Here is a 24,092-nt window from a genome sequence, read left to right as displayed (position 1 = left end):
CAGTGTGCATGGCTTGTTCCCTCCCCAACTTATCCTCATAGCAACACTGTGATGTGGGTTAAGCTAAGAGAAACTGAGTCAGATGAGTTTCATGGGACAGTGAGGAGTAAAACCTGGGTACTTAATATCTCAATCCAGCACTCTTCAATAGGACACTGCTAGGGTAAATAGGAGCATGTCGCATGACATTTATATCACAGTGTCTGCCTTTTAAAATCTGATCTTCTACTAATCAGACATCTGAGAAGAGAGAAAAGAATTGTGCATGTGTGTGTCTGGACTTAAGGACACTGAAGCTACATGTATCACATTTAATTTCTTGAACAGTCAGCAAGATTCCAACTATGTACAAAAATCAATACAAAGCTGCGCATGAGGTTCATCATTTATCTAGTAAAGTTTCAGGTTATTTTCATGCAACTTGTGTTCCTAGTTGTTGTAGGATAACAGGTTGTTATTCATTTTACAGGAAAGCATTAAGAAGATCTATATGGAAAAAGGCATAGCAGTACTTTTACTAAAAATGTTCTTTCGTTAATAAAAGAATTATCACTTACAACTATTTGTTGTTTTTTCCTCCCAGCTAAATCCGCTAACCTGAAAACAGTTCAGTTTATGATGTGATAAAAAGAAATATTCCCAGGTTGAGTGTGTGGGCTAGATGTGATGCCATTTTTGTTTACATACTAGTTCTAAATAAGATACAATTAATTTAAGTTTTGAAGCAGAAGAGAAAGATCAAACAAAATCAGATAGTCGTTGATCTTGTAGGTGGACCATTCTCATTATTCACTACAAGTACAGCTCTAATAACTTGTTAGCCTAAAGTGTGTGTGACACATACAATTTTCAAGCTTCAGCATGTGTCTGTTTTGCTGGAAGTGCATTAAACATTAACTCTCTTACTGTGAAATAGAACTGTTCTGTCTCCTGCTGATTGGCTCGTCTCTTGGCGATGCTTGGCTTGCTCATGAAAGTTTCAGAGACCGTTGATTTTACAGACTCCATGGAATTGCTATATTGAAAGCAGTCAGAAACATCAAAATCCTCAATCGTAACAATATCCTGAATAGTCTGCAGAGTGGCTTCCATCGTCTTCTTCACCTTAGAGAGAAAAAAAGGAATAAAAAAATGGGGGGGGGGAAGAAGTACCATAGTTATATTGCTATCTGGGAGATGCTCTTATAAGTCAGCGTTCATGCTAACCAATAACCATTTTACATTAAACAGGGCAGTTCTAAAGAACATAGCTGTGGTGTATCAATCAAGTCTAGAATTCCAAAAATGCAATAATATGTGTCCACCATGTGATAGTGCATACAAAAATATTGTTGCCCCAAAATGATAGACATTTATAATATGACAACATTCTGTTTGCCTTAGAAATTCTGCCTGAAACAAACCATTACAGCGCTCATGCTTTCAGTTAACTTTCTACTCAGTTTGCTGTCCAGGCAAACAAACAAGATTACGGAACATTTTTTTAACAAGAAGATACTATCACAGAAATTGCTAGAAGATGTGGACTTTGTGTTAGCTTACCTCTTCGTTTTCAATCTTCAGAGTGGATAGCCTAGACTGCAACTGCTGACATCTCTGTACCAATTCACTCTGCACAGGTTGCTGTGCACATAGTTGGGAGACCTGGTGGGGAAAAGATACTTTTGAAACAATCTCCAGTTCTCTAGTTTTCATCTGGTCTGAGTTCCAGAACAGTGGTCTGGCCATCTAGGCGGGATATGCAGGTAGGATAGGCTTTGTGGGCAGACTACAAATTTTATAACTACACACTGCTATGAAATCTATATCATCAGTAATGAAAAGCAAGCAGCCTTAATAGATCTATGGAGTAAATCTCCAAAGTTTAGGGGGGGGGCATGTGCACCATTAGAACCTCTGCTTCTCAGTTTTGATAGAAGAGGGAACTATGGTTAATTAGAAATTTCCTGTTATAATAGTGGTTTGAGCATTGGAGACAAGAGTTCAAATCCCTGCTTGGCTATGGAAATCCTCTGGGTAATCTTAGGGAAGCCATACTTCTCTGAACAAATCTTGCCAAGAGAAGCATAAAATATTTTCACCTGCCATCTTCTTTCCAAATAATAATAAGAAGAGCCCACAAATATTTAAAGAAACTCCCTTTGATGATTTACCAAGCATCAGGGCTGTAGCCAGAAAAAAAATTCGGAGGGGGGTTTTTGAAACTTTTTTTAACGAATCATACAGAGCAGTTCCATAATGCAAAATAACTTAGAAATCAGGCTCCATCAATAAACTTCAGTGGACACTCAAGACAGATAAACTTCAGTGGATACTCATGGGGATTTGATTAATCAGTTAAAATTCATTAGTAGATCAGGTTGTTTTTTTATTAAAAAATCTGACTTTTGGGGGGGGGGGGGTGAACCCCTAATCCCCCTCCCTTGGCTAAAGCCCTGCCAAGCATCAAACCTTTATCTAGCTACTAGAGTTCTGAATGCTATTAAAAAGCATTCTTGAATGTGTGTTTTCGGCAAAGCTCAAAGCAACAATGTGAGGCTATAAAAATGACTAGAATATGTGTTAGTTTTTTCTTTTGACTCTCAGATACATGCACACATATGTAAGAGCACATATAGAAGTGCCTGGATGCAATGAAAGCACAAGCACTTTCACAGAACCTAGTTCAGGTTAGTCTATACTGGTGAGTTTGATATACAAAACAACAGGAATTCATGGACCAGCTATGGTGACCTATGGTTTCCAGCAAATCAAAACCAATTCACACAAAGGTATGGTAGATTATGTGGTTTTGCAGATCAACCAAGTACATAAGATACCTAAAAGTTCAACATTATTCTACTTGTCTCACTATCAGCAATAAACTTGCTTATATAGTTAAATCTACAAACATGAACTCAAAATGAATGAGATATGCACAAACATTTTACGACAACCAGTCCAAAACGCTGACACTCCATCACATATGTGGCAAACATACAGAGATAAAGTGAATGTGACAACTGCCTGACAGTATGTGTCAGACTTCATTAATTCAAAGTTAAATGATTTTGGACATTTCTCACATATGTTTCAGATGGTAACATATCATTGAGTCCAGATTTGAGTCCAAATCTTTTTAATGAGCCTACACCACTGAAATATTCCTGCATCCCAATGAATACCCACTGATTGCTAACTATAGCAATTTAACATTTAGATACCATGAAAAGTGAACAGATAAAAAGGAAGCCTGGGTAGTGAATTAAGTAATAAAATCTTTAAATACTTCAGTTCTGAGGGTAATTACTTCTAACAGTCACATGGATAAAAAGAGAGAATGGATCTCTTTAAAGAAAATAATACAATTCTACATGGCAGTCAATGGCACTTGCTTCATCAACAACGTGTACTTTAATATTTTACAGCTGTGTGCACAAGCAGAGAAAATTTCATAAGAACACTGCAAACAGAGCTAATGTAAAGCATCTGTGATGCCACCTCTTGGGATTAAGTACGCTTAATGAAGGAAATGTGCAATAAATACCAGAGAATATGCAATAAAATGCCAAGTTTTAGTTTTATGGCTATCCAGCAAGCACAATATTTAGCTTTTATAAAATATCTTATTATATATATACATATATGATAAGCTCATAGCAAGGAAAACAACAAAGTATGATGAATTTGGCATTGTAGGCTGGCCTCCTAATAATCAATAATAGCCAGTAACACATGATACTACTGTATGGACAACTGTTGTACACTCATTTATTAGGGTTTCCCACAATTAGTTTAGTCTTCTTCCCCCTAAAGAAGAAACAAGCATACCAGCTTTTTCCTAATTAGTATCTAAACCTATCTCTTAACTAGTGGGTTATAAAGATTTGAGAACTGGACTACTACCGTGTTTCCCCGAAAATAAGACAGTGTCTTATATTAATTTTTTGCTCCCAAAGATGTGCTAGGTCTTATTTTCAGGTCATGTCTTATTTTTCCATGAAGAAGAATTCACATTTATTGTTGAACAAAAAAAGCAACATTTATTATATACTGTACAGTAGTTGTCATCACAAACCAGCATAACCAGACAAATTGTGAATCCTATCAAGAATTTCTTGTTACTACCATTATTTCCATGTACAACAATCTATGGTACGTACATTTACCAATCCTGCATGCTCTGGTGTTCTGTTCGGCAGGCATGCTTACAAACAAAAACTTTGCTAGGTCTTACTTTCGGAGGAGGCCTTATATTTAGCAATTCAGAAAAACCTCTACTAGGTCTTATTTTCTGGGGATGTCTTATTTTAGGGGAAACAGGGTACTTCGAAAGTCAAGTTTCAAATCCTTCCTTGGAAAAAGGATTTGAATACAAACCCAAGGCAAGATATTGGCAAGATTTCTGAACAAATATTGCCAATAAACCCTCATGATAAGGTTGACCTTAGAGTTGCCATAAGTGAGAAATAACTTGAAGGCACAAAACAATAAACCAAACACACATGATTAAGGTAGTATCAACATGTACTAAGATGTATAAAGACTGCTTTTCATCCAAACTAATGCATGAGAGGTGGGATCCTGGTTGGAAAGGCTTTCTCCTTACAAATAACAGTATCTGCATGTACTCATACACAAATGTTCCAAAAAAAAACACATCAAATTGATGTTTTTTGGGGAAGATGGCCACAGTACATACTGATAGATGCAGCTAGCTCCCATGAACCCTCTTCACCTGTTCATTTAATACACAAATTGATCATGTGTAAATATCTACAGTGACTGTGCAATCAAGACAGAAATGTGTTTTATTTCCCATATAGTAAAATCAACTCATTTGAAATGTTGTGCTGTTCTGCAGATAGCAAGGACTGACAAAAGAGACAAATAAATGGGTCCTATATCGAGCCTGAACTTTCCCCTAGAAGACAAGATGACCAAACAGAGACTTTAAACATATCATGAGAAAACATGACTAATTAGAAATGATAATAATCTTAGGTAAGATAAAAGACAGTAGGAAACAAGGAAAACAGTATTACAGTTGGATAGACTCAATGAAGGAAGCCACAGTCCTGAGTTTGCAAGGCCTGGTAACAGGGTGACTTGGAGGTCTCTCAAACACGGGGTTGTCATAAATCAAAATGGCCTTGATGGCAATACTAAGAAATAGTTTTTGTGATTATGGACTAGAATTGAAATTTTATGTACCCACATGCACAAAGAAGAAGAAGAAAAAACTAACCATGTCACCCATGTGAGGCTGAAACTCAAACTTCATGGGTGGGCAGAAGACATTGTTGCACATCTCCATAAGGCGTTGCTTGTCACTGTTGGCATCCAAGTTCTCCACAGCATTCTCTATTGCATCAAGGCCCTCATGTTTTGACTGCTCTAAGTTTAGTTCTGCTGACAGGAATGTCCTGAGAGCTCTACCAAGACTGGCATGATATCCTAAGTCACAGCACTGCTGAAAAAACAAAAAACAAAAACAAAAACAAGAAAATACTACCTGAAAATGCAAGGACAGAAATCACAAAATAAACCATGTACCATTATTTTTACAGTAATTAATTTAAAGCCACATGGATTTTGCCCTCAAAAGATCCAATAACCTGTTATGACAAGAAAAATGATAAAGTATTCAATTGTATTTTTAAAAAAAACTTAATGCCATTTAATATTCTTCTTTGTTTTAAATGTATCACACAGTCAATACAGCAATATGTTAAACTGGTCATACAACAGAGAAAGTACTGAAGTAGTAACATGGATTACATCCTCTCTTGGTTTGCCTGAAGAAGCCAATGACACACATTCTGGAGAGGAGGAATTGCATACCTTGTGTAATACAGATATACCTCAGTTATTGAAGTAGGGGTGATCCTTCTTTAAAAGAAAAATGTGTACCAGAAGTGGAAATGGTATAAAAATAAATGGGATGTAAAAAGATGGGAAGTTCAACATGTTTCATCAAACTTTTAATTCAAAACTAAAATATGCACATATGAGATGGCACATACAAATCAGGTTAATCAAACTACATAGTGGGTAAAAGTTTGCACAAGTAAACCAAAGCAATCCCTTCCTTTGAAATGCATCCAAGGATTATTTTCTTGCTTCACCAGCCCCACTGTTCTTATGATTTCAATGCTGGTTTCCAAACATATACCTAAGCTATTCTTTTTAACATGCTAGTTAGTAAGGCAGGTTTATTTGCTTTCCCTTTTCTGTTTTGCTGTTTCTGTTTTCAAATTACAGTTCTGCTTTTGACATTTACATCACTTAATGGATTAGCAAGCCTATATTCTCTACAGGACTCTTTTCTTCCACAGTAGGCTTCCACCTAATTAATATTCTCTTCAAAGATTCTTTTCCTAGTGCCCTTGACATCTTAAGTTAGATGTGGATGACAAAAATAAAGGAACCTCTTTAGTGGTGTCACCTACACTTTGCAGCTTCCTTCCCAAGCATGTTTACTTGGTACTGTTTTCATCAGTTTTTATATCATGCCTGACAAGAGTCCCTTCCAGTGAAACTTGAAACACACTCTTTTTTAAATTTAGGTTTGACTACAGCTTTTAAGAACTTGGTCTAAATATTTTAGCAACTGTTTTGCCTGTTCATTTAACTTTATTCCAAAAATGCCTTTGGGCTCTTTCTGTGAAAAGCAATAAAGTAGGACTACACAGAACAAAATAAATAAATAAACAATTGGACAGATTACTTGGTTGAAAAGGGGAAAGAAAACTGAACAGAAATGTCATAGTCAAACATTAGCTGAACATATTGACCTGACCTGAAGACTGATGTGCTATCCAAGCCAAAGCTTATTTATGAGAAAGAATTTTGTGTCATTACTTAAAGAATGAGTGCCAATGTTTGGCGGGCTTCAAACTCAACAAAAAAGATGTTAACTAAAAATATCAGGAAAAATAAACAAGAAGAATTACAAAATAGAACAAGAATACAAATAGTTACCAAAATCTTGGAATATGGGTTACGTCCAAAAATTCACAGCTCCTAACGAATAATTATGAGAAACTTTGGAAGGAAATAAAAAGATACTTGGAGAAATGGAGACATCTAAATCTTTCTTTATTAGGAAGAATTTCCTTAGTAAAAATGAAAATACTGCCTAAATTTTGATATCTCTTTCAAAATTTGCCGATAATACAGAATGATAAAAAATTAAAGAATGTACTAAGGATTTGTTGAAATTTATTTGGAAAGGAAAAAAGCCGAGAATAAATTATTTAATCTTGACGGATAAAAAAAAAAATAGAGGATTTGGATTCCCAGACCTAAAAATCTACTATGAGGCCTGTGCATAAACCTGGGTAAAGGACTGGATGACTCTAAAAAAAAGAAAAAATATTAACTTTAGCAGGCCACGACCTTAGGGTAGGGTGGCATGTTTATACTTGGTACGACAGAATGGAAAAAGAGAAAAACTTTAGAAATCATTTTGTAAGGTCCTCACTATTAAGAGTATGGGACAAATATAAAAGAAACTTTTACACTAAAACCCTGCTATGGGTGTCGGCAATGAAAGCTAATCAGAGAAGATAATTAGGTTGGACTTCATGGCCATCTTATAAGGATATTCTAATCAAAACTATGACTTTGAAAACTCATCAAGAATTAAAGCAGACTTTTAAAAATATCTCTTGGCTTCATTACTTACAAATCAGAGATCATTATAAACAGGATAATAAGTTAAGATTCAACCTTAGTGAAGAGTTTTGGGATAAAATACTCCAAACAGATAAGAAATTGATTACAAAAATCTATAATAAATTTCTGGACTGGGCTACGGAGAAGGAAAGTATAAAAGCTTGCATGATTAAACGGGCAGAAAATATACGAAGACCTATAAATCTAAATGAATGGGAACCAATGTGGAATAAAAAGCTAAAATATACATATTCGACTGACCTTAAGGAAAATTGGCTGAAGATGTTTCATTGGTGGTACATGACCCCTACAAAACTATCTATGATGTACAAAAATGTTCCAAAAAATTGTTGGAAATGTCATGACCAAGATAGAAGCTCTTTCCATATGTGGTGGACATGTAGCAAGGCCACAAGTTACTGGGTTAAGATTCATGAAGAAATTTTTAAAAGAGATAGTTTAAAAAAAAGATTCATGAAGAAATTCAAAATATCTTTCAAAGGGAATTCCCTAAAAAATCAGAATACTATTTGTTAGGTTTAACAGATAAGGACTTTATTATGTCGCAGAATGAGGATATTTTATTCACTTATATGACGTCAGCAGCCAGGATCACCTACGCAAAGTATTGGAAACTAGAAGAAATACCAGACCCGGATCAATGGAGAATTAAATTGATGGACATCAAGGACATGGACAAATTGACTTTTTTGATTAAAAAGAACTAGGGTAACCCTATAAGACAAACAACCTGGGATCAGGTAGAAAATTATTTCAGAAGAAGACGAGACAAATAACTACTGGGAGAGGTACAGTAATATAACAATATACCTAATTGAGGGAGAATCTGCAGAATTAGAAAAGAACCAAACTGCAAAGGACTGGAAGGAAGTCAATACCAATTTTTTAAATTTAATTTTTTATTATTTATTTTTTTTGTCACCATTATTTTTCTTTCTTTCTATTACTTCTATTTTTCACTATTTTTATTGTTTTTCTTTTTATATATTTCTTTCCCCCCCCTCTCTTTTTTAATAGTTCCCTCTCCTCCCTTCTTCACTACTTCTCTTTTTTTCTTTTTTCTCTTCACTTTCTATTCAATAATTGTTCTCATTCTTTCGATGTATTCTATTTCTATATATGTTAATAAAAATAATTATATACAGTAGAGTCTCCCTTATCGAACGTAAACGGGCCGGCAGAACGTTGGATAAGCAAATATGTTGGATAATAAGGAAAGATTAAGGAAAACCCTATTAAACATCAAATTAGGTTATGATTTTACAAATTAAGCACCAAAACATCATGTTATACAATGAATTTGAAAGAAAAAGTAGTTCAGTACACGGTAATGCTATGTAGTAATTACTGTACTTACGAATTTAGCACCAAAATATCACGACGTATTGAAAACATTGACTACAAAAATGCATTGGATAATCCAGAACGTTGGATAAGCGAGTGTTGGATAAGTGAGACTCTACTGTATATATAAAAAAGAATGAGCCCCAATGTTGAATGTGCCTTGAATCTATCCAAAAGGAATAAGAACCCCTTTGCTGGCTCAATAGCAGTATGTGTGAAAAAGATCTTGGAGTCCTTGTGGACAACAAGTTAAATGTGAGCCTACAATGTGATGCGGCACCAAAAAAAGCCAATGGGATTTTGGCCTGCATCCATATGAGTATAGTGTCTAGATCCAGAGAAGTCATGCTACCCCTCTATTCTGCCTTGGCCAAACCACACCTGGAATACTGTGTCCAATTCTGGGCATCGCAATTGAAGGGAGATGTTGACAAGCTGGAAAATGTCCAGAGGAGGGCGACTAAAATGACCAAGGGTATGGAGAACAAGCCCTATGAGGAGCGGCTTAAAGAACTGGGCATGTTTAGCCTGCAGAAGAGAAGGCAGAGGGGAGACATGATAGCCATGTATAAATATGTGAGGGGAAGTTATGGGGAGGAGGAGCAAGCTTGTTTCCTGCTGTCCTGGAGACTAGGAACAATAGCTTCAAACTTCAGGAAGGAAGATTCCACCTGAACATTAGGAAGAACTTCCTCACTGTGAGAGCTGTTCGGCACTGAAACTCTCTGCCCTGGAGTGTGGTGGAGGCTCCTTCTTTGGGGGCTTTTAAGCAGCTGTCAAGACCATCTGTCGGGGGTGCTTTGAATGCAATTTTCCTGCTTCTTAGCAGGGGGTTGGACTGGATGGCCCGTAGGGTCTCTTCCAACTCTAGGGTTCTATGATTCTATGATTTTATGCTTGATGGATGCCCTACTCCATAGCTTATATCAATGGACCACCTTCCGTTTAGGAGATATAATAGACAGACAGCACAAAAAGGAAAGGAGAAAGAAAGATTCATCTACCATGTGCTCGTAAGGATACTATCAGTGCCTTGGGCAATATTTGTAAACATAGAGACAAAAAGCTGTGGTAGGAAGTTCTTGTAAAGCAGCAGCAGTTGCTGACTTTACTGCAAAACAGACAATGAAAGAACACTGGATTCAATCAAAAAGCACAAAGACCAAGCATAAAAACAAAAGCAGCTTGATTGAGAATTTCAGATGCAGAGGGTGTTTCCATTAGTAAATAAGCATTCAAGCAGTTGCAGCTTTCCAATGACATCACAATGGCATGTTGTGCACTGTGTAATTAGAGATAAGCTTCAATGAAAATTATGAGGCAAATCAACTGTAACTTTTTCAAAAGATTAACATCTGTGTTAATTTGCCGTTTGATCTACTGGTGCCCCAGATTCATGGATGGATTCCTCAAGGGCATGGCTGCCCATTTGACAAGCTATGATTCAAACACTTGGATTCATCTTTAGAGACAGCCTGAGGTAGGAATGTGTGTATGTGTGTGACTGCCTGTCTGATTTCATTCATGGAATTAGAAAGTGAAACAATAATTCATATTTTATAAGTCTCCTCCATAAGAAATCAGTAGGATTAGATTAAGACAGCAATGTTTTCCATCTTTAAAGTAACTGTTGGCAGCAAACAGTTTTCAACAACCCCTTTCCATCCATAACGTTTTAAAATGTCTAAAATATCACATTTATAAGTGTGTCAGTCATGCTGGCCTTTTCTGGGTTATATAAATGTTTGATGGAAATGTTCTCCAAGGAAATCAATTTTTTATAAGAATTTAATGATAGCTCATCCAAATTCTCTTCTCAGCATGACAGCTGATTAACCCTTTGCCAACCAATAGATTTTAAATAGAAAACCTGGAAGGACATACGGCAAGTAAACAGTCTGCATTTCAAAATTCAGTGCAGAAGAACATTCCTTAACTGGCTATTCTAAGAAGTACTTTCAAAGACAGTAGAAGAAAAGTTTATATATGCAGCAGTGTAAGATTTTGTAATTACCTGAAAGGGGGAAAAAATAGAAAGCTCTGGGGAGTGAATGTTATTTGTTAGTAGTTTTACCCTTCTGGTTTACTTATATCCAACCCCCACCACTCACACCGCTTTACCAACATTAAGCAGAAAGGTGGCTCAAAAATATTCTGCAAATTATATATTGTCTGCTACATTTATAGGCAGTCCCCAAGTTATGAACAAGATAGGTTCTAAAGGTTTGTTCTTAAGTCAAATTTGATTGTAAATTGGAACAGGTACATTTTAAAGTGTAACTCCATCCAAATGTACAATATATTTTAGCTTTACACTGCTGCATATATAAACTTTTCTTTTACTGTATTTGAAAGTACTTCTTAGAAATATAAAGAAATATAAGGAAGGATTAAAACCACTGTGGTGTTAGTTTTGCTTTCTGTGCACCTGTTCAGAAGATTTCGCCTCACTTTCTCTGCCTGTGATAATTGAATTTTCAAAATAAATTGCTAGTTGTGGAAACAAGGATTGGGGATAATTCTTAAAGGAGTGAATTTCTTTTCCTGGAGGCAGATTTCTCTTACTGTTGTCTCCATCCCATTCTTAACTATGAGTAAGTTGGATGCTTGCAACTCGGGAACTGCCTGTACTGGCCTTTTGCAGCACTCAGCTTGATGACCTAACCGCAAAATAGACTGTATTCATGTGTAAGCCAAAGATTTTAGACAGAAGATCGATCCAAAAAACCTGGGTTGTCTTATCAACAGGTCAATGTAACAAACAGTATTAACATGGGTAAGAAAATGGTTATAGTAGTGTAGTGGCTTTCTGGTGCTTCCTTACTGCAAAGTTAAGACCTTCTTTTAGGTTCTCCTGAAACAGACTAAGCTTCTTCATTCTGTCATTCAGAGTAATTGATGGTTCCTTTTTGATAAAGGCTAAGGTACAGAAATAACTCTTTAACAAAACAGTAATGCCTTGCTAAGAGAAAAAAATGTTGGATAGATTTATGAAAGATTGGGAACCATGAATGATATTTTATGAGAAAGGTGAGAAGACATTAATCACAGGGCCTGAGAATTAAAAAGTAACAAGACTGAACAGTAGACATGTGAAGTATTAAGAATATGGTATGTACGTTGAAGATCAAGTATTATCTTACCTACTTCTTCTTTTTTGTCACTTGTGTACATATTTTTCTTTTTGGTGGTAATTTTACGTGTCTGTAGTTGGTAGTAGTGAGTACTATGAGATGTGTGCTTGCATTGTATTGCTTTTATTATGATGTTTAGATTTTTTATAGAATAAAATAAAATTTTAAAACTTCCTGCACACAAAAGACTCAAACTTCAAGAGGGGGTGTGGTGGTGACTGGTGTGTCACTAGGCAAGCATTCTTCATAATCCCTTACCTCCCCCAAACTGCTTGCTTGCAATGCCTAAAAATGCTGCTGCCCTGGGACTGCTTCTTGGCCTGGTTGTACTAGATCTCAGGAATGAGGGGAAACAGGGTTGTTGGATTGGGTTTTTAAAAATACTATTTCTGCATTTATATTATCAGATGTGCGAGAGGCCAAATAATATTTACCTCACCACAAGCCTGTCACCTAGGACTTGGCACCGCTTTCACTGCTGCCATTCTCCATGTCACGAATGGGAACTTGATAATCCATATCTTTGGCATATGCAGGGTGTCCTGAAACCTATCCCAGTGGATACCGAGGGCCAAGGGTAACTAATTATGTTAATTAATTAGAATTAACCAGGCAAACATGTATTTCTGTGTCCATTGTAGCAGTTCTCTATTGTAGCTTTTAGTCACCTTAATAAAGGTTTGCAGTGCCAACCTGCCTGGTGCCCTATGATCCGCCCAGCTCAATACACACACTTCTTTACCTAGCAGCTTAAACATATTTTCCCACTCAATTAATATTTATTTAACATAAGGGATTATTATCAGTCCAAGGAGTTTCAGTGGATTCAAAACCACAAGGGAACATTCAGCTGAACGACTACTTGTTCCTATTAACAATGAATCCAGTATGTAGCATTAACTACTCTATGTCTTTCATTAGTATGGGTGGGCTTTAGCAGTTTGTGTCTTTTAACTTTCAATTCGATGAATTTTGCAGGAAGAGAAACAGCATGAAATAGTTACCTTAAGGGGAGGAACACTTGGGCTGTTTTAAAAACATTTCAGACATTGCTGAAATACCAGTATTGTGCCTTTGGTGTTAGAATTTGTTCTCCCTAACCCGTTGGTCCTGATACCTATAATTACTATTTCAATGTACTTTAAAGTGAGATGTGTATGCAAGGACTGTTGCTTAGGACACCAGTGAAAAAACTCAAATTGCCAATATCCGCTGGATAATGGAGGAAGCCAGGGAGTTTCAGAAAAACATCTACTTCTGCTTTATTGACTATTCTAAAGCCTTTGACTATGTGGATCATAATAAACTATGGCATGTTCTTGGTGGTATGGGGATACCAAGTCACCTTGTTTGTCTCCTGAGAAATCTGTATAAAGACCAAGTAGCCACAGTAAGAACAGATCAGGGAACAACAGACTGGTTCAAGATTGGGAAAGGAGTGCAGCAGGGTTGCATACTTTCACCCTCCCTATTCAACTTGTACGCAGAACACATCATGCGACATGCGGGGCTTGAGGAATCCAAGGCCAGAGTTAAAATTGCTGGAAGAAACATTAACAACCTTAGGTATGCGGATGATACCACTCTGATGGCCGAAAGTGAGGAAGAACTGAGGAGCCTCATCACCAAGGTGAAAGAAGAAAGTGCAAAAGCTGGGTTGCAGTTAAACGTCAAAAAAACTAAGATCATGGCAACTACACCTATTGATAACTGGCAAATTGAGGGAGAAAACGTGGAGGCAGTGACAGACTTTATATTTCTAGGCGCGAAGATCACTGCATATGCAGACTGCAGCCAGGAAATCAGAAGACGTTTACTTCTTGGGAGGAGAGCAATGGCCAACCTTGACAAAATAGTGAAGAGCAGAGACATCACACTGGCAACGAAGGTCCGCATAGTCAAAGCAATGGTATTCCCCATAGTAACCTATGGATGCGAGAGCTGGACCATAAGGAAGGCTGAGCGAAGGAAGATAGACGCTTTTGAACTCTGGTGCTGGAGGAGTGCCTTGGACCGCAAGAAGATCCAACCAGTCCATCCTCCAGGAAATAATGCCCGGCTGCTCACTGGAGGGAAGGATATTAGAGGCAAAGCTGAAGTATTTTGGCCACATCATGAGGAGACAGGAAAGCTTGGAAAAGATCATGATGCTGGGGAAAATGGAAGGAAAAAAGAAGAGAGGCCGACCAAGGGCAAGATGGATGGACGGTATCCTTGAAGTGACTGGGTTGACCTTGAAGAAACTGGGGGCGGTGACGGCCGACAGGGAGCTCTGGCGTGGACTGGTCCATGAGGTCACGAATTGTCGGAGATGAGTAAACAACTGAGCAGCAGCAGGTAAAAGTATGATCTCTGCACTGAAGGCCCATTATTCAATTTCCAGTATATCCAGGTGATATAGGAAAATAAACTACAACTAGAAGGTCCTTGGGTATTGGTGACAATTTCTAACTATTGGAAAGAATTCTGTCTGAAACTGTTTTTATCCAAAAGGTAAATATGCTTAGGTATGCAGGCTATATATGTGAAGCACAGGGTAATCTTTATGCAGTTAATAATTGTCCCAATTTAGGAATCGAAAAGGACAAAGTCTATGCTCATGAGAGCCATCTCCCTTGGCACTCAGGAACAGTGAATAGGGATATACTGAGGAAACTAATATATTCACCTGACACTCTGCATAGCAAGATAGCTGTGTCAGCACAGGAGCCTTCGGACTCCCAGAAAAAGAGTTACTTGTTAACTGTTTTATAAAAAAAAGTGCTCCTTTCTGCGTTTAAAGAAAAGATAAGGATTTGTTCAGGAAATCCAAATGGCTCTGGCAATGTTTCTTGCAATATGTGCCTCAGCAACAGCATATCAAGTCTTAATGGCAGAGAAAGGTGAAACAGAGATAACAGACACTGGAAGGAATAGCTGGGATTTTTAAAGTGCCTACATTTGAAAGCATTTGACTATGATCCTTTCTTTTTAGTTTTTACCTTCTTTGTCTGGTTTTAATACTCTAATTCACTTTAACTCCCTGATTGAGGAGAGGCAAAGACTTTAGAGACCCCTTAGCCCTTTTACATCAAAATGTCTCTGCTCTTGTTACCTTTGTTCCTGTTCCCACCTCTGTGTTTTCCAGAGAAGCCATATATTTCTTCAACAAGTCATTTCCTCCCTCAATCAAGACTGTCACCATATCTGTCAGAGTATTTTCTGAACTCATCGCTACAGCCATGTTCTGCACTACACAGATCTATCCTTCTACATTTGCAGTTAAACTAATTGCCTCTTTGTCTTTGATCTATCTGCTTCATAAAATTTGTAAGCCAAGACTGGGCATCCCCCAAATGCTTTGAACAACACATTCTATCTTCCCTGACTATTGACAATTGTGGTTAGAGTTGAAGGCAACACATCTGTCATAATATATCTGGACCAGATTATTCACCCTGTTCTAAGCACTACTGATATGAATATTGGCTCTATTATTTTGACACTGTCATGCATACTGTTGGTACTATATAAACATCAACAAATAAAAGTCAACATAACATTGGTCTATGTAAAGGCATATTATTTTATAATCCAAATAAAATGCCAATCTACATGTTCAGAAAAAAACAATCACAGAGCCCTCATTGGCATGTACTGCCAATCTTTGTGTTCAGAAAAGCAATCACAAAGCCCTCATTGGCCTGCACTGCTCTAAAATTCAAAAAGGACAGAATTGGTGGTTTGGAGTGCTTGGTGCCAGCTTTGATTGGCGTGCTACTTACAGTCTTTCCTGGACAGAGTTAATCTAGCCACAGTAATCTATGCACTGGTATCCTCCCAGATAGACCACCAGAATGCACTCTATATGGGACTGCCCTTGAGGAATGCTCAGAAGTTGGAATATTCTTCAAGGTCATCTTCAAATACAGTAGTTCAACTGCTGACTGGAATATCAATACAAACAGCATGTAGTGACAGTCTTGAAATAATTGCACTGGTTGCAGACATATTTCCAGTCTGAATTTAAGGTGATTGTGTTGAAATTTAAAGAAAATTGTAACACATATATTTTCTAAGCATGTAAACCTACCCTCAGATATAACTCACAGTATAATGAAAGTTTTCTGTTCACTGCCATTCACCTGATAATCCAACCATTAAGTATGTGGGAAATCTGTTATTCTCCAGGTATACTCTGATTCCCATCATCCTAGGCAGCCATAGGTGATGCATGCTGGTAATTACAGTTTTACACTACCCAGAGAGCCACAAAATTGTCTTTTCAAGCTCTACAGTATTCATTCATAAAACAAAGACTGATTGAATCTTATCCGTATTTAAGATGATTTATAGCTCTTCCAAAATCAATCAGAAGATGAGACCATTTTTTTTAAAAGCAGCAGAAAATGCAAAATATTAATACAGTATCACATTTCCTGTAACACTCAAGCAACCTCCAGGACAAAACAAACTTTCTGGTATAGAAAGACTTATTCAAAGTAGAATGAGCACTGAAAGTCACCAATAAATACTTGTACTGAACAGAAATGAGCGTGACCTGTTTGATTTTATGACTGGCTGAGTAACAACAGTGGAGAACAACCAAAGGAGGAATTAACTTGCTTGTTTTGAGGCCTCTTTTTTCCTCCCTCCTATAACCAGTTACCCTCAGGGCTCCCCAATGACTATTTTTAACCTTGATTACAGGACGCTATTACAGCTGCCACCAAGAAACAGAGAAAAGCAGTGTCCAGCAGCAATCAGGAACTGCCTGAGGAAGCAGCTCAATACAGTCAATACGTCAGTCTTGTTGGTACTCATGAAACAAAGGACAATGTTTTAGTTAATCAAGCTGTAAAAGAGGAGGACTTTTCAACATGCCAAGCATTAAGTATTCTGTTGTTGCAACCTGAAAAACACTACAAGCTTCCCTGTGAGTGGGTTCATTGGATCGCAAAAGGCCTACATTCTGCTCACCACAGTCATCATGGTGAGTGATCCACATCCACATAAAGGTGACAAATGGAAATGCACCATTATTTCCAGGAAGGAGCTATAAAGGGGAAAGGACCCAGTTGCCAACTGCCTTAAAATTAAAACAGCGTAACAAAATTACATAAAATATTCCTGCACAGACCCTCCCCATTTCGAAGCAGAATGATAAAAACTGTTATTACTAAGATCGCAATGAATTCAGACTTATCCAAGACAGTGATAATTCTCCATCCCGTGAAGATTTCTGTCATTAAAAGATGTAATGGAAAGTAAAACACAATAGAATTTACAGCAGCAATATCCAATAAAGGCACCCCAAAACTAGTACACTTACATCAATGAGATCAGACAGGTCATGGATGTAATACTTGAACACAGATGCATTGGTTGCTTCCAGGGCCAGCAGGTATTCATTTCTTGCTTTAATTGCTTTCAATTTGTTTTCTGTGTATTTTGCTTGGCGCTGAAAAGAAGTCAAAAGGAGATTATTAACAAAAGTAAATACAGGTATTCAGAATGTCATGATTTCTATTGCCTTTCTCAAAGCCTGAGAGAATATGACTTGCCCAAAGTCACCCACTAGGTTTCTATGATCAAGTACTGTGTTGCCAATTTGTAAGCCGCCCTGAGTCCCCCAGGGGAGAAGGGCAGGGTAGAAATACCAGAAATAAATAAATAAATAAATAAGTAGGGATTCAAACCCTGGTCAACAGAGCTGTAGGCCAACACTGAAAGGACTACACCACATCAGCTGTAAAAATAATTATCTAATCTTATAACCCTACTTGTATGTAGAAAATAACTACATGTTATTTGGCTCTGGGTACTGGTACTAAGGATTTATATAAACGGAAGTCATCAAGAAGACTCTGTGGCCTTATGACAAAACCAACCAGATTAACAAGAGTCACTTGATCTTTCCTGGTGAACACAGAAGGGTCTTTCAACTTGTTACTGAGGACAGAGCAACATAGTTAGATGCAGTATCTTTACAACTCAATGAGCCAATGGAGGTTCATATGTATACATACTAGGGTTGTGCATGGATTCATTTTGAATGTTTGTCTTCAGCTTGTTAGGCTGGTTCAGAAGCCCGTAACGGCATGGGCTCCGCTGCCATTTATTTTACTGCCTGCAGCAGAACAATGACTGTTGAAACTGGCTGCTGTCGGTTTCTTTCAGTTACAAGTTGAGTGTGGAGAGGGAGGCAGCCACTGGAAGGAAAAGGATCACAGGAAGCGAGGCTTCTTAAGCCCTTTATTAAACCCATGTATTCTCTAAAGATAGAAGGGAAAGGATCCAGGTTTCTTAAGACTTTTCTTTAAACCTAGGTCTCCCTTAAAGACAGAAGGCAAACGCTCCCAGGAAGCAAGGTTTCTTAAGCCCTTTATCAAATCCAGATCTCCTCTAAAGACAGAAGGGAAAGGATCCCAGAAAGAGTTGTATCTTAACTCTAAGGCTTTTAATCCAGGTCTTAATAAAGGATACAAAGACAAACGATGCCTAAAATAATGGGAAGGAGAGACTTGGAAGCCCCCCCCCCCCTCATTGTCACCAATGGGCCAGATAGAAAATGAACCTTTCAGCTTCCCGGATCGAAAGTGGATTTCTGTCCTCCTGAATTCGGGAAGCTCCCAAAAAACGGATCAGGGCCCCCACCAAAATCCGAGGCAATGAAACTGATCGCGGTTTACTTGGATTGCACAAGCCTAATACATACTATCTCGCTCAGGTTTACAGACTGTAATCTTGTTTTGGACAAAGCGGAAAAACAGCTCTAAATTTCAGGTAAAGAAAACGTTTCTAATTTAAACACTTAGTTGTGTAAAACAGCAGGCTAAAATTCATTTGTATTTCAGAATTCTACTCTTTCAAAAGGGCATAAAATATTAGTTTAGAATTCCAATTTAAGGCACTTTGAATCTTATGTCAAAAGAGAGCAGAATATGAAATAAATAATCAATCTCCTGTCCAGTCAACCCTGTAGCCATGTTGTTATTTTAGTGAAACAAACAGTAAATATCTCAACATAAAGCATCAAAGTTCGATTGCTATACTGCCAGAGGCTTGCACAAAGCTACACACAACAGGCATGCTAGTTTAAGAAAAAGTTGTTGAAATACCAATCGTAACTCAAGAAAAGGCATCCCTCCTGGGCTTTCTATTTCACACCCCATTTCATACAAAGAAGCTCTGCAATTTAGATACTGAACCACTCACTTATGTCAGTACTTTTTCTCAGCTCAGAATTTCTCCCCACAACCCTTTAATGCCCAATATGGTCTTTTGCTGGCACTCTCTCCTCTCCTTGTTTTGCCCCAAAATGAGGGCTTTGAGGGATGGAAGTGTGCTTCCCCTTCACCGTCTTTCCTCGATGCATGGAGCCGAGGTTCCATGCGACCATTCTCTCCCTCAGCTCCAACTGGAACCAACCAATATGGATCTATACTGTAGATCAGATTGAAGGAGAACAGCTCAGCAGCAGCTGTAGAGGAAGAGAGCTTTGTAGGGTTGTTGTATGTTTTCTGGGCTGTATGGCCATGTTCCAGAAGTATTCTCTCCTGACGTTTCGCCTACATCTATGGCAGGCATCCTCAGAGGTTGTGAGGTAATGTGGGCGAAATGTCAGGAGAGAATATTTCTGGAACATGGCCATACAGCCCATAAAACATACAACAACCCTGTGATCCCGGCCATGAAAGCCTTCGACAACACAGAGAGCTTTGTAGTTTCCCAGAGATTTACCCCACCATATTGCTCACATACCTTCTCTTTCATTTTCTCAATTTTCTTGACTGAGCTCCGTCGGACATGTTTTTCTTCGAACTTGACACTGGAAGCTGAATCAGGGGAGCGTGGGGTTTGCTTATCCTCTTGCTTTACAGATTTGCCAATCTGCTTTTCTTCCTGCTTCTCTGCCTCTTTCAGCTTGCTCTGAGCACTGATGCTGTCAGCATTGTACATATGATAGGTCTTCATCACCTGTAAAAGACAAGTCAAGCACAAAATTGGTACTTGCTCAGATGGAAAGGACACAATTTTATTTACACCTATGGACCCACAGGATATATGACTGCTGCTGCTGCTGTGGTTGTTGTTGCCTTCTAGTTGTTTCCAACGTATGGCAAAACTAAGGCAAAAATGCCAGGAAATATACAAATATGCAAGCACAATTGAATTGGTTTTGGCTGCTTTGGGCTTCTTTTTATGGAGAAAAAGTGGAATAATAATAATAATTCCGTTTTCAGACAAAATGTGAGAGTGAGCTGAATTGTGGCATTACAAAAGTGTTTTTGAATTAGGATTTTAGAAAGGACATTATATGTTATTCATTTGTTTTCTGTCAGATAATATGGGGATTTCTTTGAAAAAGAGGTGAACAATTATCAGAGTCCACATCATAACCCATAGAGTGGCAACCTGTTTTTTTTTGTTTTGTTTTAATACAAGTCTCTCCTTTAAGAAGGAATGTTCTCTCCAGGTTCTGGAGCAGACATAGGCAAACTTCGACCCTTCAGGTGTTTTGAACTCCCACAATTCGTAACAGCCAGTAAGCTGGCTGGGATTTTTGGAAGCTGAAGTCCAAAACACCTGGACCGATGTTTTCCCATGTCTGTTTTTTCTTTGTAATCTGCTTCCTCATATACTAAAGGCAAGTCAACTCCAGTAGTTGTGCCATCTGCTTTGCTTTTCCTTATTTACACTTAGGTACATTTGGCAGGTTTCTTACTTTGGCAAGTTTGAGAGTGTCTGGCTAGGTTATGATTCCACTCTACATCCCTGTCATATACCAATTTCCCCCTCCTTAGCACAATATTTCTGGAAGGATGGGAGTACCTTGAATACTCTGTACTGGCATGTAAACATGCTCAGCAGAGACCAGAGATTCTGTTCCAGCCTTGAAATTTTGACACAAGCCAAACTCCCGTCTCAAGTGTTTTCAGTTTTCAGGCACAAAGCCACCGAGTCTTGTTTCACCTCAGTATGAACTTGACTATAATTTTTGTTAAGTGGGATATAGGCTCTCCCTCCTCCCTATGTAAACGATTAAGCAATGCTTCTTGGTTACAGGAAGAAGCTGCAGTTTAAAATGTAAGCCTAGTCAGTATTAAAGTGAAAGCATCTAAATAATTTACATGTCAACTTGGAGCTATCATGTATTCATAAATTAAAAGGAGTAATTTAGAATAATGGTTGTCAGCAGGACAGAGAGTTGCTTGTTTCCTTCACCCACACCATTTCAAGGATTTGGCAGTGGAAATAAATAAGAACCCACTTTTAAATGGCATTGGACATATTTGCCTGGTCACAGTTGTGGCAGTATTTGTGTGTCGTATACTGCCCCAGTTTCACTTTGCTAATGCCACACTCACCCAGTTTAATCCGAACTCAAATTAACATTGAAAGCTGCACAGTTCCACCTTCCTAGAGTCCCCTCAGTATAAAAAGGTGGGTCTGACATGTTTATTATATGGGATTATACAAGATGTCAGTGACAGAAGAAGGGCAAGGACAGTCTCCCCCTTTACTCATTTCCTCCATTGGTCCATTTGTGTCTTGCAGGCTTGAAGCTGCACCAAGCTTTCCATTTCCAAAATAAGATGGGTGAAAGCTTAAATCCTCTACCCTATTCTTCTATGTGTACAGGATTGCAATCTGTGGTTGCCCATTTGAGAGAGAAAGCACTGTGCATCTGTCTGAAATTGCACACAATCATACCGAAATCCCACCTGGGATGAATGTAATTTAAAAAGACATTATTACCATTAGCAAGATATGAACATTTATAATTTTCACTCAATCTAGAACTGATAGAACTAGAAAGTATGCAGAACTATAAGACTTTCCATGAGTTAAAACCACACTTTTATCCAAAGCAGTGGGAGCTGGTGCTTCTCATGTCAAGGTATAGTGAACCTACTCTAGCTTTCCAGAGCTACTTAATGTGCTGAACCCATTTTCAAGCCATGCAGTACTTTTGAAGCTTGGATTAAAACCTGGAGAGATTTTACTTCTCTACTGACACAGTATCCACGAGTCACGATTGAACCAGGAGCACATGAAGCCCAAGACTCTTCGCTTCCATGTTCTGCCCAATTGCTTAATTTCACTTTTGGATCAGGTCTAATTTCCAAAACTGTAACAGCTGAGTAAGGATGCTATGTAACCAGGGCACATTATTCTTTCATAGCTAGACAACTAGATTTCAGCAATGATTTTAAAGATCAAAATTTTAAAGGGAAGTGACATAAACAAACTGCTGTAAGATGCACTATGTTGTAAACTGCCTTGGGTCCCATGCTGAGCAAAAGGCAATATATAAATTAAATAAGCAATAAATAAATAAATAAGATGCACACAAACCATAACAAGATTAGTATTGGTCTTCAAATGGCTGAGGCATTATCCTCTGAAGGTCAAAGCCTACTGAGATTATTTATACCAGTGGCACTTCTATCATCTTCTCATTCCTCCCTTCACCTCCCACCAGCACTCTTTTCATTGTGAAAGAGGCTGGAATGCAAAAAGAAAAAGGCATGTACTCTGTGGGATGAGAACTCTAGAGTGGCTTCCTGTAGCATATGCATATACATCAACAGCTGTGGCAAAAATGGCTGGATTGACTGAGGAGAAAAGAATGGAGAAAGCAAAATCATCTGAATATGATTAAAGTCACAGTTGTGGCAGGATCCCTAGTGTGTGTGCTTCATATACCTCACAACCTCTGAGGATGCCTGCCATAGTTGTGGGTGAAACGTCAGAAGAGAATGCTTCTGGAACATGGCCATACAGCCTGGAAAATGCACAACAACCCAGTGATTCCGATCATGAAAGCCTTCGACAACACATTAAAGCTATGTCGATTGTCATGGAAAAGCATGTGTACAGGTATTTCCTACATTATGGGTAAAAGCATACCATCTCATATACCTCAGATCACAAATCTTTTTCTCACTTTCAAAAGAAGACCAATATATTTCATCACTCAACAGCCACAAACAACTAAACTGGGTTCAACAATCACTATGAAGCACTGCAATGGTTTCAACAAAACATTGCAAGCTAAATTAATTCTAAGAACTGCCAATCTAATCACATTACAATAAGATACAAAGTCTCCATTATATAGATTTCTATTGGCAATAAAGAAGTCATACACTAGAATTTGCTTGAAAACTTTTGACTAAAGCATCCATTTTTAACATATATTAATATGATTTGGGTGGCAGAGCAATTACAATTATGAGAAGATTGAATTTGGAATGAAAATAACATAAGACAGATGCCAAATGATGCAAACAAAGCAAGCAGAAGACCTCACACCAGTATTTTCATAAAATGGAATAGAATTTCATTACATTTGTATATAAGGTTTGTCAACACCTGGCATTTAGATATTGGCCAGGAGCAAATTAAATGAGCAACATTAGTAAAATGAATTATTTTCATGTTCTTTGGAAAATGAGCCCCATAATCCTCGTATTACAAATTGCTCTGAAACTTGAGGGGATTTCAAAGGAAACTGTAATATGCTACTGTATATATACAGAAAAGGCACACATATTCACCATACATATTTAATTCACATACAAAATCTACAATACGTATATAATCCAGCACAAAGCAATGTTTTAAGATGATTATAATACACACACACACATTCTGAAATGATTTGCCCATGAAAAGATTATCTTATCCAAAGTAAGGTATTTTATTAGTACCTAATTTATTTAAAGTGCCAATTTAGTGAGCTGTAGATTAATGAAATTGTAGGATTTATTTCACGAGAAGGTAAAATAAAATGGGGCACTATTCCAGCAAGAAACTTAAACCCACTTTTCATAAATGGAGGTGTGTCACTTTGGTTTAGGATTCTTTGAGGATTATTACAGTGTTTCCCTGCTACTTTGCGGTTCGCTTATCACGAACTCCCTGTTTTGCAGGAAATTTATTTAT

General features: G+C 37.8%; 1 protein-coding gene across 6 annotated transcripts in view; it reads right to left on the bottom strand.

The window, feature by feature from the left end:
* srgap2 (SLIT-ROBO Rho GTPase activating protein 2) overlaps positions 1-24,092 on the bottom strand; it is a 286,112-nt gene that overhangs the window by 67,714 nt on the left and 194,306 nt on the right. For 5 of the 6 annotated variants that reach the window (XM_062978583.1, XM_062978586.1, XM_062978587.1 and 2 more), the window contains 5 exons: positions 19,902-20,117; positions 17,470-17,598; positions 5,228-5,452; positions 1,543-1,644; positions 907-1,104 (listed from right to left, as the gene is read on the bottom strand). In XM_062978583.1, coding sequence (XP_062834653.1) covers positions 907-1,104; positions 1,543-1,644; positions 5,228-5,452; positions 17,470-17,598; positions 19,902-20,117 — 870 coding nt within the window. The remainder of the gene's footprint in view (positions 1-906; positions 1,105-1,542; positions 1,645-5,227; positions 5,453-17,469; positions 17,599-19,901; positions 20,118-24,092) is intronic. The other variant, XM_062978584.1, reaches the window with a different exon arrangement.

This window comes from Anolis carolinensis, chromosome 4, assembly GCF_035594765.1.
Source record: "Anolis carolinensis isolate JA03-04 chromosome 4, rAnoCar3.1.pri, whole genome shotgun sequence".
NCBI classification, from domain to species: domain Eukaryota; kingdom Metazoa; phylum Chordata; class Lepidosauria; order Squamata; family Dactyloidae; genus Anolis; species Anolis carolinensis.
Note: the sequence above shows the minus strand (reverse complement) of the source record. Positions and strands in the feature narration are given on the sequence as shown.